At 30.6% G+C, this 19,339-nt stretch overlaps 2 protein-coding genes across 2 annotated transcripts; both read left to right on the top strand.

The window, feature by feature from the left end:
- The first annotated feature begins 5,570 nt into the window (after nt 1–5,570).
- On the top strand, nt 5,571–6,392 carry LOC130970017 (miraculin-like). Its single transcript, XM_057895955.1, has one exon. The coding sequence runs from the start codon at nt 5,674–5,676 to the stop codon at nt 6,286–6,288; it is 615 nt and encodes a 204-aa protein (XP_057751938.1). The 5' UTR covers nt 5,571–5,673; the 3' UTR covers nt 6,289–6,392.
- A 7,681-nt stretch (nt 6,393–14,073) lies between these two features.
- LOC130968645 (uncharacterized) lies at nt 14,074–17,895 on the top strand. The gene is made up of 8 exons (XM_057894034.1): nt 14,074–14,329; nt 14,456–15,760; nt 15,864–15,954; nt 16,096–16,253; nt 16,349–16,400; nt 16,560–16,639; nt 16,715–16,808; nt 16,936–17,895. Exons 2-8 carry the CDS (start codon nt 14,588–14,590, stop codon nt 17,460–17,462), a joined length of 2,175 nt encoding a protein of 724 aa, XP_057750017.1. The 5' UTR covers nt 14,074–14,329; nt 14,456–14,587; the 3' UTR covers nt 17,463–17,895.
- The last annotated feature ends 1,444 nt before the right edge of the window (nt 17,896–19,339 follow it).

Here is a 19,339-nt window from a genome sequence, read left to right as displayed (position 1 = left end):
CATGGTTGCGGTCTAGGAAAGTATGAAAAATCAAACTCTTACAGTATAGACTTAATTGAATCTATGCTTGGGACATATTGGTCATTCATACTGTCTAGAAAAAACTTTTCAGATTTTACAAGAAAGGAAAAAGGGTTTTGTTTTGAATTATTTGAGAAATTTACCAAATCTTCAAAAAGGGATTTTCAGGATTTCTAATGTGTACCCAAGGTTTTTGGAAGGACTCATAAGACGAGCACTGATCACTGTACTCTAAGAATAATTTTATTTTACGTATCTTGTTATAGCAATTTTTGTAAATCCTATAGTGAGAACAAGCGAGGACGACGTTCTCACTCCCCTACAGGTTATTCCTTTTCAGGATATGGACGACGAAGTTTCAGAAGAGTTGTATTCCTTTTTCTGTTTATTCGTTATTTTTGTATCATCTTAGTTTTTATTTTTCCCTCGCCTTTTTTTTTTAAGTTTGTAAGAGGAATAGATAATTATGATATGTATGTTTGTAAGTTAGTATATATATATATATATATATATATATATATATATATATATAAGGTATTGTATCTAGTTTGTATGTATATGTATGTTTACATTTTCAACGAAAAAGTGTTTAGGAATGGTTATGCGGTTTTAAGTTTTAAACAGGCTCATATTTTAGTATTAAATATTAGAAGAGTCATCGTAATGCTCGAGCTATCAGAGTGTCGCAGCTTCCGGAAACGTGACATTTGATAGTTAGGGTGTTACATGATTAAATTGTTTTGGTTTGTCTATCTGATAAGTTCTGCTTAACTGGTAACTGTGATATTTGTTGTAACTGTTCTTTAAGTGTGTTTGCCTTGTATTTATTTGTGCTTGTGACTGATTTCTGTTTTAAGTAGTGGTGATGAGTTTTGTTGGGCCGGTGGCCGAGATTTAATTGTATATTGGGCCGGAGGCCGTGATTGGTGAGTTTGGGATGATTGATCCCTTGGTATTTACATTGAATATTATGTCTATTTATAAAGAATGGAACTTTTACGAAATCGAAATATGAATGTTGGAATTTCGAATTTAATTATATGTCGATGTTTGAATAGATTCATAAGACAATGATAACTTCTAAGCTTGAACATAGTTTTCGTTAAAAATATCTTCTTATAACAATTCTTAAAACCATCTACTAAGAACCCTTTCGAGAATGATGTTCTTACCCCTCTACAGATTCTTCTGTTTTCAAGATATGGGTACAAAAGTCATGAAGAGTTTACCTAATTGTTATTTTCACGATTTTTTGTATTGCTTAAGTTATTATTTATTATTTATTATTCCCTCACTTTTATATTTATAAATCTTGTAAGAGGGATAGGGCTTGAAAGTTATTACTGTATGTATATAACTTTCTTTGCGAGTTATAAGTACTGTATTTGGTTTGTATGTATGTGCACGTCTCTAATTAAAAAGTCTTTCTTTGCGAGTTATACGCTTTAAGTTTTAAATAGACTCCTATTTTAGTATTAAATATTTTAAGAGTCGTTGTAATATCCGATCTATCAGAGTGCCGCAACCGGATGTGTAGTATTCTAATAGCTAGGTGTTACAGAGTGTGCTTCTTATAAAGAATGTGGTAACCGCACTGGATGACATTACTGTATTTTAGTGTGTTCTCCATCCCATAATCATCGCAAATGTAGTTCACCGGCTCAGCCTGAAGATCCATCTTTTCTTTTTCTATGATTTAAGGTTTGAAACACTCTATTTCAGGTTTTCCACTTCGGCTTTAGTTGCAACTGCGTCTGCCTTACCCCTTCTCAATTTGCGCAATTTTATACAAAGTCTTTATTTGGACCTTCAGATAATTATAAGGACCCGAAATGGATCTTACTTCTATTTTCTTTATGGACTCAATTTTGGTCGCAACAAAAATAAATATAAGTAATACCTATATATATATATATATATATATGAGTTGAATTTTAATACATTGACAATGTAAAACATTTTATACGGTCGTGCAATCACATCCATTATTTTTGAATGACCATTCACGCAGTCAATGTGAAAGATAATTATTTTTACTGATGTAGCATTATGTAATTAGATGCACGTGTAAAATTACTTTACACTGACAGTGCATCAAAATTAAATTATATATATATATAGCCAATACAGGTAATACACTAAGGCTTGGTTTAGTAAAACTTTTTGAAGAGGTACTTGTGCTTTTCAAAAGCATAAGTACCTCATTATGCGTTAGGTAAATCAAAATGTTCATATGTTTATGCTTGCAGTTTTTAAAAGTTAAGGGTACTTTTGAAAGCACCTACGAAGGAGCTTTTTAAAGTTGGCTTGTGCTTATCAAAATTAAAAAGTCCAATACAACCTATACATTAATTAATATTCAAATTTAATTCTTACATTAATATAAATTATAATATTTTTAAATTTTAAAAACTACTTTACCAAATGCACTTGTTATTCCTTATGCTTATTAAAAGCTATTTTAATTTATTTACCAAATACAAATACTATGATTTTTAAAAAACTAGCTTTTAAAAGTTAACTTTTATAAGCTGTTTTTTTTTTTAACTTTTGAATTATGAAAAAGTCTTATTATTCCCTGTTTGGGACTATTTTTGAAAAATATTTTTAACTTTTTGAGAATTTAATTTAGAGCTTTTGAAAAAGTAAAAAAATATGACTTCTTTCATTCTCAAAACTTATTTTATCACTCATCAAATAAGAATCCTTTGGCTAATTGTTACAAAGAAGTCCACATTTGGTTAAATCTATCATATTCATAATGCTAAGGCGCAACAGACAAATGATTTTTCCTTGTGTCTATGTCATGTTTATTTCTTGCTCTTTGTTAAGAGTGTTGACAATCATACGTTATCTTTAGTGTGTATACTTCTCTAGGCTCAATGGCTAATTGCATAAATTTAGCCACAAGAAGAGAACTTTTCTTTGCTCGGATCAATTTCATAATAGATAAGTATATGTATAACACTAATTCAAAGTAATAAAGATGAAGGTTCATGCGACATTATTGACCTTGTTGACAATAATACACAAAAGAAACATGATACCATTATGAAGACAGCACTTAAACTTATATATACATAAAAGTATGAAATAGATGAGCAAGCTAACAACGGAGTCCGATTTTGTTTGGTTTCTTCAGCGAGTTTCACACTGGACAATTGTAATCATAACAAATGAACAGGTAAATGTATAAGTGAATGCAATAAATGAAAGCAATAACCTTCAACAAGTGATAAAAAAAAAGGGTGCTTACTACGACGAGTGCGCTTCTTGTAAAGGATGTGATATCCGCACTCACGGTACTGGATGACATTACTGCATTTCAGTGTGTTCTCCATCCCATAATCACCACAAATGTAATTCATCAGCTCAACCTGAGGATCCATCCTTTCTTTTTCTAGGGATTAAGGTCTGAAACACTGTTTCAGGTTTTCTACTTCGGCTTTAGCGGCAACTGCGTCTGCCTTATCCCTTCTCAATTTGCGCAATTTTATACACAGTCTTTATTTGGGTTTTCAGATAATTATAATGGGCCCAAAATGAATCTTACTTCGATTTTCTTTATGGACCCAACTTTGGTCGGACCAAAAACAAATATAAGTAATTCCAATATATATGAGTTGAATTTTAATGCATTAACATTGTAAAACATTTATATGATTGTGAAATCACATCCGTTATTTTGGATGACCGTTCACGCAGTCAATTTAAAAGATAATTATTTTTACTGATGTGGCGTTACGTAATTAGATGTACGTGTAAAACACTAAGGTTTGGTTTAGTAAAATTTTTTAAAGAGGTACTTATACTTTTCAAAAGCATAAGTACCTTATTATGCGTTTGGTAAATCAAAATGTTCATGTATTTGTGCTTGCATCTTTTAAAAGTCAAGGGTACTTTTGAAAGCATCTAGCCACCTACCATGGAGCTTTTTAAAGTTGACTTGTACTTATCAAAATTAAAAACTTTAATACAGCCTCATACATTAGTTAATATTCAAATTTAATTCTTACCTTAATATTTATTATAATATTTTTAAATTTTAAAAGTTACTTTACCAAATGCACTGGTTATTCTTTATGCTTATTAAAAGCTATTTTTAATTTGATTTACCAAATACAGATATTATAACTTTCTAAAATGCTAGCTTTTAAAAGTTTGCTTTTTTAAATTACTTTTGAAAGGTAAAAATTTTACCAAACTAAGAACCCGTTTAAAAAGAAGAAAAAGCTATATATATATATATATATATATATATATATATATATATATATATATATATATATAGGGTTTGGTACTATATATATACTTTTGAATTATGAAAATTCATATTATGCGTGTTTGATACTATTTTTGAAAAATATTTTTAATTTTTTGAGAAGTTAGTTCATAGCTTTTGAAGAAATAGAAAAATATGACTTCTTTCATCCACAAAAGTTATTTTATCATTTTCATTAAAAAAATTTGACTTCAAAATAAAAGAGATCATTGTGTTACTTTCATTCTTGGCCCTGTAAAAATGTTTCTGGTTCTGCCGGAAATACGGGCCCTCCACCACCATTTTTACGCAATGTTGCATCTACTAGAGATGCAATATTCTATCTGATGAAAGTAATGGTCATTCACCATTATTTTTACGTAATATTTTATCTGTTGGAAATATGACCCTTCATTACTATTTTCACACAATATTCCACCTTACCATTTCAGATATTTTTTATTATTTTATCACTCTATTTTAATTATTAAATTTGTATTTAACATTGTGTGTGGTATAAAATCTTAATTTCAATTTTCTTTTTTTTTTCACATGTGGTTTTGTTTTTATATAGTTTGCTATGTTTTTATAGTTGTCTCCGCAAGTTCTTGACCCTAATAAAGGAGAATATAGTTCTAATAGGAGTAGCAAAAATAAAAAATAACAACAAAACATACCGGACACATATTTCATATTTGTTTTCTATTTTCACCTGCTGTATTATACACAATAAAAACACCAATAAAATAATCGATTGTAATTTTAATGATTAGATTATGTAAAATCAATATTCAATTTTAAAAGATATTTGCTATCATTGTTATTTTAATATCTATTCTTTTATATAAAAAAATTATATTTATTAAATCATTTATGCAAACGATATAACTTTAAAATAAGTATTTTTATAACTAAAATTTAAATATAAAATAATTTATTTATAATTTATTCGAATGAGTGAAGTCAGGTTGAATACCGCAGATAAAGTACATATTGTCACCCTAATTTCAGTTCACCGTCTTGTACGTAATTTCTTGAAATTCTACGGAAAATCCTCTGAAATTGAGCATAGGTAAGCATTGCCGCACCGAACCTTATCAACATACGCTGTACAATATTTTAGTATTGGTGCTTCTCAACTTTGAACCAAAATGGGACACTATAGGCAAATTTGGCCACCCAAAGAAGCACTAGTAGTTGACTTCCGAGGGATTTATTAGTGGTCTAATCATAATATTATGTAAAAAACTAAAACAATAAAAAAAAACCATGAATCCATGACACGCTATCAAATTTCAAGCAAGCTTATCGTCATTTCACGCCTTCAACAAAGACCTTTTTTTTTTTTCCTTTTTTTTCTTTTTGGTTTATGTTTCCAAGCCTAGAAAACAATGAAGACTAGTTGCATGAGCGTGGTTCTTATTCTCTTGACACCTCTAATCCTTTCATGGGATGGTGATTCTGCATCCGAACCAGTCCTAGACATAACGGGTAAGAACCTTCGAACGGGTATCGATTACCTTGTTCTTCCATCTATCAACAACAATAGCAATGGCGGCGGTGGTGTGGGACTTGCCCTTGCCAGTGCTAGAAACAGAACATGCCCATTTGATGTTGTCGACAGTTACCGTGCCATGCCACTGAAATTTGCACCCTCTGATTCCAAAGATGGTGTTATCAGAGTCTCCACCGATTTGAACATCAAGTTCTCCGCTGCAACAACTTGCGTTCAATCCACAGTGTGGAAGCTGGACCAATTTGATGGATCAAGAGGCTTATATTTCGTGACCACTGGTGGAGTTGAAGGCAATCCGGGGCGCGAAACTGTGAGCAACTGGTTCGAAATTCAGAAATATGGAAGTAACTACAAACTTTTGTTCTGTCCTAAAGTGTGCAAATATTGCAAAGTTATGTGCAGGGACCTTGGGATTTTTGTTGATGGCGATGGGAATAGGCATCTTGCACTCAGTGATATGCCATTTGGAGTTAGATTCCGAAAGGCCTGAGAACTGAGAAGGATGAAGATTCCTCCAATTATTAGTGGGGAGATTATTTATGTTTACAAAGTTGTTTGAATTTGAATTGTTCGTCAATAAATAATGCTTTGTTATTTTTAGTGGTTGGTTGTATCTTTATGACCTCGATTACAACATTCGCTTGTGTTTGGTCTTTAGTATATAGTTTTGGTGTCTAAACGGTCAACTGCAGTCTTCATACTACCACAAAATCATTTGATAACAAATTTGCTTGGATTTTCTCTCTTTTGTTATTAGCTCGTCAATTTTATAAGTTCAGAAGCGTTTATCATTCTTGAAAGTCGGTCACTTACAAACACTGCTATATCTGATGAATTGTGTATAGAGTGATTTTGATTATTTCTAAGCTTATAATAAGAACAAAAAAAGTTTTCCAACATGAATTTTGGTAATGCCTATAAAATTGGAAGGGAAACAGGTTTTTCTCTTTTGCTTAAGCAGACTTTTTAATTTATTTTGGATGCTGATCTTAAATGTTATACTGGATGCACAAAGCCACAAACTGATATATAAGGCCACCTGCAACATATATATTCTGAAATGTAAAAGAAGATGATTGAAGAAGAAACTTTATCAATTTCGCTATCTAATCAAATAGAGTATCAATCAACTTCAACAATTTTTTTAAATTATTATAAAATAAAATTTTAAATTTTAAAAATAGGATTTTAAACTTGTAACTATTTTTTTAAAAAAATAATTTTTAAAAAAATAGAATTTTAAATTTGTAACCACTTTGTCAACGTGAAATCCATCTCATTCCCTTTTATTGCGTCGTTGGTACTTTATCTATTGCGCTGCCATTGTACCTTAAAAAAATCCACAAAAGGTGATAGTACATTAAAGAAACATCCATTTATCATGAAAAAAAAAACATTCGATCATCAATTGCATATTCCAACAAAAAAAAATTCAAAAAAATTGAGTAAACAGTAACGGACACAAGCGGCGTTACCTTGCAATCGGTGGCAAGCAATGGTTATAGCACTGCTCGTTATGTGCAACAGTCGCAGGGGTGGGCGCTTGTAGACATCCGTTTGAGGTCAGTGTCAGGTAACGCCGTGCAATGACGCCGCCAAAGAACTTCCGTCGTGTGTGTTGTGGATGTCGATTTCGATGCTAGGCGCGGTGGCTCCTTCGTTCCACGGAAGATCGATTGCCACGGTTGGGTGTGGCGGTGATGTCTCCTGACAATGGAGCTAACCGGAGAAGATGAAGTACGGTGCGATTGGAAGTGGGAGAGGAAAGAGATGTGTGGTTGTTTTTTTTTATGAAAAAACAACCAATAAACTTTACGAAACGAACAAAAATATCCATCAAAAAAGGAAACTAACATTGTATCCATTAAATATAGGTTCCGTACAACAAAAGTACCAAAATTCTAATTTTTTTGTTAAATTTTTAATAAAATTTTCAAATTATTCCACCTTTTATCTTCAACCTCACCTCTACTCCCTCACTTCTTTTCCAAATTCCCTATTTTCCAGCACCTTCGCCAACACTTTCATCATATCTAGCAGCCCAAATACCCCTCTCTCATTATATTGTTCACCATGACATCCCCCATTCCCCTTCTTTTTTCCGTGGTCCCCCTCTCTCATTATATTGTTCACCATGACATCCCCCATTCCCCTTCTTTTTTCCGTGGTCCTCTTCTTTGCCATTTCCATACTCGCCACTGACCCCTCTCCCTCCCCCTCCCACCCCTCTCAAACATGTAATAAGCTAACAATCCATTATTTGTTTCTTAAATCGCTCAATTAAATATATTTTTAGTCATGGATTTAGAATTTGAAGATTTTTTCTACCTTTTCAAGGACATCTTAATCTGTGCAGAGATAAAAGGCACGTAGACTTTACCAAGCATGCCAAAAAATCGGATTTTATGTGTGTGAGTTGTGGTGGTAGCTTGGGAATTGCTCTTTGAGATTATCTACTATGCCGCTACGACGTTACAGTTTTCACAAACGGTGTCAATGTACTGAATGTTTTCAGTACGGGTTGTGAGATAGATTCGGGACTTACGAGTCGAGACGGTCGTCAGATTATTTAACTGAAGCAATGTGGGTGGTACCTGCGAAAATACTCCGATACTCAAGTCAGAATAGATCTGAGAAGTATAAGGCGTGAGGATGAATGACGTACCTGAGGGGACCTCTGTCTCTCCTTTATATAACTAGTGAAAATTATCTCATCTTATCTTATTTAACTAAAATAAGTGAGGTATTTGAATTTGAATATTGATTAAAAGATGTAAAAATCGATTTGAGCCTTCTAAAAAAAGAAATGGGATCAACCCTCGGAAATTCTGATCGAAAGCTGTTCCGAGTGCACGACCCGAGAGTTGAGTTCGTAACAAATAATAACTACATAAAATAGCAATTATTTGAGAGGATTTATTCTCCCCATAAAATAAAATAACAATTACATAAATTTATCTAAGCTAAAATGTTAAATATTTCCTTTTAACTCCATACTCCAGCTTTATTCAATATTTTATAAGAATTTCATTTGCCGTTTTCCGTGTTTAACAATATTTTAGGGTAACATATATTTTTTATCTTTGAAATTTGACAAAATTTTTAAAAATATTCTTAAATTTTATTTTGTTTTAATTTTGTCCGAAGAGTTTTTGATTTGCATCAAATATGTTCTTAACGGTTAAATTTTCAAAAAATTTAAGACTACTCTAATAATAATGCATGAAAATTATACTTAACAAGTGTAATCACCCGTGCCATGCACGTGATAAGATTGAAATTATAATTTTAAATTATTTTTTAAAATTAATTTAAACTATAATAATTTGATTAATAAAAAAAATAATATGTTATATATTGTTTGTTTTTTTTAAATTTAGTATTAATTGGATTACCTCTAAAATAGTTATTAATCGATTTTAATAATTTACTTTTTTCAATAAATTAGACATATATACTGAATGTGATCATAAATAATATAGTAATAGTTAAATCTATCAACAAACATATTGGCTATTATCACACTTTAAAACAAATTAAATATAAAGGCTATTAGCACTCACTTATAAATCTATAAAATCGCACTGTCTTTAATTCGTGCAAGGGTTTATTTATCAAGTAAACTTAAAATATAAACAAAAATTATTTATAAAATAGACCTAGCATCACTTGAAAGAATCATGGAAAATAATCAACTTACCTTATCATCCATAAGAACCATTTCTATATAAGTCGTGTTGTTCTTGTCAAATTTGTATGGGACTTTCCATAACTTTATAATTCTTGCCTTTATTTTTCAAACTTTTTCATTACATAATCTACCGTACCATAGGTAACACTGTTGATAGAATCGTAATTAGTAGCCCTTAGGTATGAAAAATAATAAACAGAAGAAAATTTATGTCCGATGTACGAATTTTCTAAATGATAAATTAAATAATTGTAACAATTCACTATTACTCCTTCTCTCTCTATATATATATACACTAATTATACACGGTAATAATTAGCAAATATCTTCAATGGAGATACTTACTACAATTAGGTGAAATTTATTTCATTATATTTTATTAACCTTTATGATTAATTCAATAGAGATACTTACTCAATATATATGTTATCTACATTAATTATATGCCAATATTTTTAGAAAAGAGCTAAAAGATGAGATATATAAATATATATAATATCATTGCTATATATGAAGTAGGGCTGTCAAACGGGCTAGTCCGGTCCATTTAGGCCCAGTCCATTAAGCTAGTGGGTTAAATGGGCTGATCCGTTTAAGCCCACTTTATTCGCAGGCCAGAATTTTAATTTCTAGCCCGGACCGTTTATGGTCAGTTCAATGGGTTAAACGGGCCAGCCCGTTTATCATTTAATTTTATTTTTTGAAAAATATTTTGACAAAAATACCATTTTTAGGTCAAAAATCTTTAAAAATAATATTTTTTTTAGTTGATAGGTCTGATTTTCAGGTCGAATCGAGAGAAATACCAACTAAAAGTACTAATTTTTTTGAAAAAAATGTAAAAAAAAAATAAACGGGCCACCCATTTAGCACACAGGCTAGCCCGAAATTTAAACGGGTTTGATTTTAGAGGCAAAGTCCGCCCATTTAAATGGGTAAACGGGTTGGTCCGATGAGTTTAGCCCATTTTGACGGTTCTAATAGGAAGCATACATAAATTGATACATTTTTTTTATTATATTATACAACTTAAAATTGTAGTATCTTGTTATTATTAATTCTAGATACTTGCTATAATTATATCAAATTTAATTATGACTCTAAATAAATAAAATAGATAACATTCAATATTATTTTTTTCTTTTTACATTCAATATTTACTGTAAATATAAAAAGTAAGATAATTAATGAAAAAATATGAACAAAAAATAAAATATATTAATTAAAATTCAATTTGTTATCTAATTAATCTTGTGTCCATAGAATAAAACTTTATGAAAATGTTATGAATCACAAACTTTTTTTATTCTACATAAAAAAATACTATACGTAACTTTTAGTCATACAAAAATAATTATAAGAATTAATTATTGATGTTGATATTAATCACAATTAATTATTGATATTCTATTTTTTTAAAATATATTTTACCTTTTTTTAAAATATAATGCATGTACCATGTAGACCTTATTATTATTATTATTATTATTATTATTATTATTATTATTATTATTATTATTATCCACTAATTGATATCAAATTAAATAGGTCACTATTAATATGTGCATTAATTATCTTCTAATAAAATTATTATACTTAAATGCAGATTAGAACAATATCAATTGATATAATTAGAATGATAATAAAATATCGATAATTGATACATAGTTTAATAACGCATTGAATATTGATTATAATTAATTAATTTATATAAATTATAATAAATGGTGAGATTTGAATGGCTAATCAAATTAATTAATTGATATAATTAATTAATTATAATTAATTTGCTTTGACGAATTAAATGAAATAGATTTGGAAACACCTCAAGAGCATGCCACATCAGTTCCATTATTAAATGCAAAAATTCTATTTTTATATAATAGAATAGAATAGATAGATAATAAAGATATTTTCTTAAATTAGTGTAATTATACATTATTCATTAAATATTTATTATAATATTGTAATATAATTATAATAAAAATATTTTTATAAAATAAATTTATTTAGAGAAATATAAATTGGTTATTAATGGCCGGTGCCATTATCATATAATTATCATATTATATTATTATTATCATTATTATTATCAATATAATTAAAATGATCAAAAATATTTTCGATTGATAATTGATAAGTAGTTTAATAATGTATTAAATAATAAAAATAAATATGTAAATTAATTACTATTAAGGCAATTTGTTATTATGTACAGTAATTACGCATTATAATTGATAAGTAGTTTAATAGTGCATTAAATATTGATTTGATATAATTATAATGAAGATATGTTCTTAAATTAGTATAATTATATATTATTCATTAAATATTAAATATAATATAATAATATAATTATAATAAATAATTTAGAATAGATAAAAAATTTTATTCATTTTGGAGGGAAAACGGACTCACGAGAGAGTGACACGTCACCCTTATTAGCTGGGAGAAAACCCAGTTTTAGTATATTAAGTAGATTTGCTTGTGTTGAGAGTTATTCTTATAAAATTGTTGTTGAATTGGTCTTAAATTTTTTAAAAAATTAGTCGTTAGGAGTATATTTGATACAAATCGAAAATTTTTGAGACAAAATTAAAACAAAATAAAACTTAAAAATATTTTTAAAATTTGAATCAAAATTTAAGACAAAAATTATACTTTTTCCATATTTTTATTTTATTTTTTCCTTCCGTGTTGGTAAAGCAGTACTAACTACTAACAAAATATTGTTGATCAGTCCAACGGTCCCAAAGGATAAACAGTGTTGGGTCATGGCTGGCGTTATCATCTTTCCAGGGGTAGACTTTGAAGGTTGACTTTAATAATTTGCATTTTGCAATTCAACTTTCATCATTTATAAAAAATATTATTTATACATTAAATTAATCACTAAAATTAATTTATATATATTTATATATTAAATATATATAATTTAATTTATTTTTAATATATATTATATTTTAATAATTAATTTTAATAATATCTAATACAGTTGTAACTTACCCATTTATAAAGTAAATAAATTGCAATGAAGCTGAAAAACACAACAGAAAAGATAATACGTGTTAATAAAGTTAAGAAAAGTTTATCTGTACACACTTAACCACCATAGCTTCCGATATTATTATTATTATTATTATTATTATTATTATTATTATTATTATTATTATCCTAGACTCAAGTAAAAAATTACATTCACGATGACCCATAAAAAAATGTATAAAATACTTGTTTCCCTTTTCAAAACGATTCCGTTTGAGATTAATGCAAAACCAAACCACTATCTTGTTTTCTTGCAAAGTTAACATGATAGAAGGACTAAAAAAAAATTGTTAGTGCATCGCGTGGCTAATTTTATTTTATATGAAAAAAATATTAATATTTTTGTTAAAAATATAATTTAATATAATTACATGTGAATAAATTTTATAAGTTAATAGTAAATTTATAATGTTTTTGTTAAATTTTATAAGTATGTTATTCATGAATAACATTTTGACTAACACATAAAGATGTGATGAATATATAGTAATATCGTGACGAACAAAAAAAAATACATGTGTCAAATTATAGCAACACATTCTTCGATTTCGGTGTGTTGTATCAATATTTTCTGTATATGTACAATATTATAATACATTTTAAATATCAATATTTTAATTAAAATATTAGTTTTATTTTTATATTAAAAATATTTGGCATTATATATATATAATATTTTTTTAAATTTGAAAAGGAAAAAGCTTCCCTAAATCAAATACAAAGAAAACAAAATTAAAAATTTAGGTATAACTATTTTTATATAAAATTAATATTTAAAAATAATTAAATAATTATATGTGAGTCTTTATTAAAAAAAAAAAAGATCCAGCCCATCCACTAATAAATGTAACGATGTGTATATTTTTAGTACCAAATATAACTGCGATTTTGTTAAATTCGTATTCAAAGTTGATCTACCTTTAAAAACAACTATGCGCACATTTTTTTAAAATTATTTTCTTTGTTTACAAAGCAAACCGCGTCCCTTTTTACTGAAATTAAAATTTAGTTGAAACTATATAGATACATAAATACATTGGAACAACATTGACAATTTCATAAATAGCTTAAAAAGATATTTATTTTTTGTTAGAGATAAATCTTCAACTTGATTTTATTTCTATGAATACTTAAAAAATAGATTGCCCACAATTAAAATTGAATAATTAATAAATTTTAATCAATTAAATCAAATTGAAGGCAATACTACTATAAAAAAGAATAAGGCTGTTTTATAAAAAATAGAGGAAGCATTAGGAACCGATAAAAGTGAAGAGAGAGAGGGTGGAATAAAGCAAGGAATGTGATTCGTTGAAGAGTAAGTGTTGTGTGGTAACATCTTTTTTTTTGGTCAGAGTGGTAACAACATCTTAATGTGAGAGAGAGAGAGAGAGAGAGAGAGAGAGAGGACTTGGTCCTAAATGCACAAAAAGAAGATCCAACATTTACTGTTGTAGTTGTTATTGTTGGCGTTGGACCAACTTCGTTCAACTCGCACTTCATCATACACACCCTCATTACGAGGCAATGTTTTCCGCAATATTATTATTTTATTCAATATTCCCTCAATAACAAACTCTCTTCTTTTTTTTTATTTTTTCATTTCGAGGCTTATTTTTGAGGCTTTTCTCTCTCTCTCTCTCTCTCTCTCTGCCGTACCAGAAGTGGCTGTGGTTAGGTATCCCTGTGGATGAACAGTGCAGACTTTCGCAACACAACACGGAAACATGAAGCGAAGATCCCTATGATTTTGCTCCGATTTCTCCTTCAATCTTCAAACTTGACGCTCACACAGGTCAGCCAATACACTTTCTTTTTCTCTCTTTTACACTCTTCATGTTCCAATTTCCCCCACCTGTTTTTTGGGGTTCTGGACTCGTTAGTGTGTTTGTTCCTGATTCATGGTTTTTCATCCTCGCAGCTGTTTTGGATTCCCTTTTCCCCAAAATAAAGTAAAGTGTAATTTTGTGTTTTTTGGTTTCAAAGAAAGGAATCTCTGTCTGATTGGGATTATACGGTTGGAATTGGGGAAAGGGAAAAAGAGGGGGTTGTTATGGAAGGGGATGAGGACCAATTCTATGATACCCGTGAGGATTTATGTTCTGGTTCTGATGGTTGTTCTAGTTTGTCAGAATCAGATGAATCTTGTTCTAGGGATGGACATTTCACTTGGTACCCGGATTGGACAAACAACAACCACCTTGAAAGTGTTCACCAGAGACGGCTCAATTTCCTAAGATGGGTGGGTTTAGAATCTGATTGGGATGTGAATTCAGTCATGGGAAAGGACGACTTGGCTGATCCATCCTCTCGTGGAGTTGACCGAGTCACGGCCACCAGTGGGGCTGTGCTAAGAACTTCTGGTTTTGCAGAGGGTGCTCTTTCCTCTACCTCAAGCCAGATTGTATTGGATTCTTTGTCGAGTGCGAATTTGAGCTCACTAGAAAATTCCGGGGGTGATAAGAATTTGGCATGTATGATAAAGAATTTGGATGACGGGACACAGTACATTATGGATAAATTGGATCAAGATGGAACACCTAATACACTGCGTGTTGTCGGGTCTAACCAATTGATTAGCTTGGAAGAGTTTCACAGAAATATTGGGCAGTCACCTTTGGTTCGGAGATATTTGCAGAGGGAGGCTGAGAACTCAAGATTTTTGGCGGCTAGAAAAAAGAGAGTGAAGAGGGGTTGGCTAAGGAAGTTGGGTGTTGTGGCTTGTGTTGTTCATGATCACGGTCTTCATGAAATGAAGAACAAAGACTTTGATTCCTCAGATGTAACTGGGATCCAAAGAGTTCGAGTTCATACACATGGGAAGCGATTTAAGGAGCTCTCCTCTGTTTACACTGAGCAGGAGTTTAAAGCACATAAGGGTATTATTTTGACAATGAAGTTCAGCCTTGATGGAAAATATTTGGCTAGCGGTGGTGAAGATGGCGTTGTACGTGTGTGGAAGGTGGTTGAGGATGAAAGATCGAGTGAATTGCACATTTTGGACAATGATCCCTCAAGTATATACTTCAAAATGAACACTTATTCATTTGTAACTCCCCTTGATGTAGATAAAGAAAAATTAGTTACAACAGAGAAGTTGAGGAGATCATCTGACTCAACCTGTGTGATTATCCCACCAAAGACCTTCCGAATATCAGGGAAACCTTTGCACGAGTTCCATGGCCACAGTGGTGACATTTTAGACCTTTCATGGTCGAAGAGAGGGGTTAGTTTCCTAAAGAATCCAATTACTCTTATATGTCTTATCCCTATATTTGCTTATGATTTGGAACTTTCTGTTCTTTATACTCGTATTTTATTTGCTGCAGTTGCTACTGTCATCATCTGTTGATAAGACAGTCCGCCTATGGCAAGTTGGAACAGACAGCTGCCTTGGTGTTTTTTCCCACAATAATTATGGTGAGCCTCTTCTGCCTTGTGTAAACATATGAACAATTTTGGATAATATTGTTTGTTTCATGTGTCTGCCTGTATAATTTCTTCCTTACAGTGTGTTGTTTTGCTAAACAATACTGTTGTACTTGTTGTCTTTTGATGCAGTTACATGTGTGCATTTCAATCCCATAAATGACAACATCTTCATCAGTGGTTCAATTGATGGTAAAGTGCGTATCTGGGAAGTTCTTCGTTGCCGGGTTATTGATTACATTGATATCAGAGAGATAGTCACTGCTGTGTGCTTCCGCCCTGATGGAAAGGTCTGTTATGTTATAATTTTAGCAGTAAAACATGCTTGGTGAATTTTTTTTTCCTTTGTTACTAAGACCTAAAATTTGTTTGCTTATTTTTGCAGGGCACAATTATGGGTACTATGGCAGGCAATTGCCGTTTCTATGATATAATAGGTATGCATATATTTTGCCGGGAGGAATAGGAAGTAGAAATGCATGTGTTTTTCAAATAATAGTTTTGCTGCTTTTAATTTTTCCCTTAACCCATAATTTTCTCCCATAACTTTTTAGTTTCTAACTCTCATTTTTATCCTTTTTCCTTTACTTGTTTAGATGATCATATGCAATTGAATGCTCAATTAAACTTATGGGGCAAAAAGAAGACAGCAGGAAAGAGGATTACTGGCTTTCAGGTTAGTTGTCTCTGTCATTCTGATTTGTAATCATTCTTCCTTTGTCAAATAGTGATTATAATCTTATCATTTCAGTTTTCGCCAATCGACACAAGCCAATTGTTGGTTGCTTCTGCTGATTCACACGTCTGTATACTTTCCGGAGTTGATGTCATCTACAAATTTAAGGGTAGGTCCTCGTATCCATTCTTTCTCTGAAAATCTCCTCAAGCACATCCCATAAAATGCCCTCTGTAGGATATGAGTTTGACAAAAGTACATCATTATTCATACCACTCTTCTCTTTCACTTTTCAGGCCTAAAAAGTGCTGGTCAGATGCATGCTTCCTTCACATTGGACGGGAAACACATTGTTTCAGTAAGTGAGGATTCAAATGTGTGTGTCTGGAATTACAATGGCCATGACAGGAATACTTCCAAGGCGAAGAAGGTTTGGTCTTCCGAGTGTTTTCTGTCCCACAACGCAGCAATTGCCATACCTTGGTGCGGCATGGAACAAATGCCAGGAACACTCTTGTCCCCGTCATTGAGGGACGATTTCAATCACAAGTCATTCCTCTCTTCCCCGGATTGCTTCTTCTTGGGCCGTGGATTTTTGTCAGAGTTAGTCCCAAAGGTTTCTCCAACTTGGCCCGAGGAGGCACTCGCAGATCCGTGCCAAACCATAGTGTCGCCTAAGATGTATAAATCCGAGTACAAGTTCTTGAGAAGTGCTTGCAAGGGAATGTCGAATTCTCACATGTGGGGCCAAGTAATTGTAACAGCAGGATGGGATGGACACATAAGGGTGTACCAAAACTATGGCCTACCAATTCGTGTTTGAAGCCAAAAAAGAACCAATGCTTTGGTTCATGGTCATGGTGCATTCTAAAGTTGGTAAGCTTTCTGCTTTGCTACAAAACGGTTCTCGGATTCAAAGGAATTCGGTGCATTGCAAAGCTCAATCGTTTGCAAGTGTAATAATAGCTGCCAGGGCAATTCTTCTGTATGAATGCCACATGCATAGGTGTGACTATGGTTGTTGCCCTCACATAAAATATTCTTTATACTGAGTCATAAGTGTTGGTTATATGATTCTTTTAATTTTTAAGGGCCCTCAACTGAAAAGATGTGAAGTAGTTTCGTTTTTTTTTTTTTTTTTGCCGATGGTCCTGGTCGATAATTCAAATGTAATTCACCACCATGAGGTGTATAGTGTATACAGAAACACAAAGATTACACTCAGTTTTAAATTATACAAGAAATTTTTGTTTGCACATCCTAAATGTGGGAAAGGGCACGGCATGCTCGGTACTTGTTTGTTGCCTAATCTTTTATGAACTAATTTGAGAAAGGCCACCCTAATCTTTTCATGAATTGATTTGATTAGAAGAAAAGATGCTTTTTTTCCGTCCAATTCCGATGTGTAATGAATGACGAATGTGAAGGAACGTTCGTGCCACGTGCTTAGGGAAGGTCGCTCTGCCTAACTATCAAGATGACGAAGATTATTCATCTTTAATTATTATATATTCTATTGTATTATTATGTAAGGCCAAATTATGTAACTAATTTAACAAAACTTCCTAGCATGAGAAATATAGATATATATATATATATATATATATATATATATATATATATATAACAGAGAATATTTTTCCCTCAAATTCAAAGGTAAGAAATGAGAAATAAAGAATACATAAGAAATGAACAAGGCTATTGGCTTATTGTCAAAATTACTAATGAAGCAGGCAAACATCTAAAAAGAGGTGATACTAGCACAAATAGAGTGAACAATGCTAAGAGTAAATTAGTTGTAGAAATTCAAGTCTTTTACATGAAATTATAATTCTGAATCTCCCTGTCATGAATCTTGCCAATGAGGAAAACAACGAATACAGAAAATCTTAAAAGAATTTAATTTTTGAAACAACATAATGTTGTCTAATCAGTATCAAACTATTAAAATAGTTTTCCAGTCCCCCCTACCCTCCAAAATAAAAAGCTAGAAAAATAATTTATCCTTTTAAATGATACATATGTTTGAGTAGACATTATTGTAAAATAATTATGCAGAGTACAATGGATTTGAAAGATCTAATTATTACACATGATATAGTGCCTAATAATTATCAACTGTCACGCTGTATGAACTCCATGATACGTGTGTAGTATTTAAATAATCAAATAATAATAGATTTCATCCTTATACCATTTTAGTGGTCCCAACTCCCAACTCCCAACTCCCAACTTCCAACTGCCCACAAAGGGCAAATTAGTGAAATTACTTTGTTTTAAAATTAACATCTAGTATAAAAATTTTTATTTAAATAAATTAAATAAATATTTTATTTAATGAAATAAATAATTATAAAAATTATTACGAAAATACGTCTTTCAATTATAAATATCTATTTAAATTACGTGATACTTCCATTAATCGTTAAAATCACATATAGTATTTTGAAACATCTATCTTTTTTATTATGTTATTTAAAATCGTCCATCTTTTCTATTATTTGAACGTTTCATTTTTAAGAGTTTGATTTAATTTAAATTATTAATATTTTTTATTATTTTCAAAAATTATATTTTTATATTTATAAATACACAAATCTTATTTACAAAGTAAACGAGATAAAACTAGAAAACGTATTTTTGTAATAATTTTTATAATTATTTATTTCAATAGATAAAATATTGATTTAATTTATTTAA

This window comes from Arachis stenosperma, chromosome 3, assembly GCF_014773155.1.
Source record: "Arachis stenosperma cultivar V10309 chromosome 3, arast.V10309.gnm1.PFL2, whole genome shotgun sequence".
Classification (NCBI taxonomy): domain Eukaryota; kingdom Viridiplantae; phylum Streptophyta; class Magnoliopsida; order Fabales; family Fabaceae; genus Arachis; species Arachis stenosperma.
Note: the sequence above shows the minus strand (reverse complement) of the source record. Positions and strands in the feature narration are given on the sequence as shown.

Excerpts from the sequence above, each read along its gene's own strand:
- LOC130970017 (XM_057895955.1), top strand. The coding sequence starts at position 5,674 with ATGAAGACTAGTTGCATGAGCGTGGTTCTTATTCTCTTGACACCTCTA.
- LOC130968645 (XM_057894034.1), top strand. The coding sequence starts at position 14,588 with ATGGAAGGGGATGAGGACCAATTCTATGATACCCGTGAGGATTTATGT. Across the intron at positions 15,761-15,863 it reads TTTCATGGTCGAAGAGAGGG|TTGCTACTGTCATCATCTGT; the intron begins GTTAGTTTCCTA and ends TATTTGCTGCAG. Across the intron at positions 16,254-16,348 it reads GCTTCCGCCCTGATGGAAAG|GGCACAATTATGGGTACTAT; the intron begins GTCTGTTATGTT and ends TTATTTTTGCAG.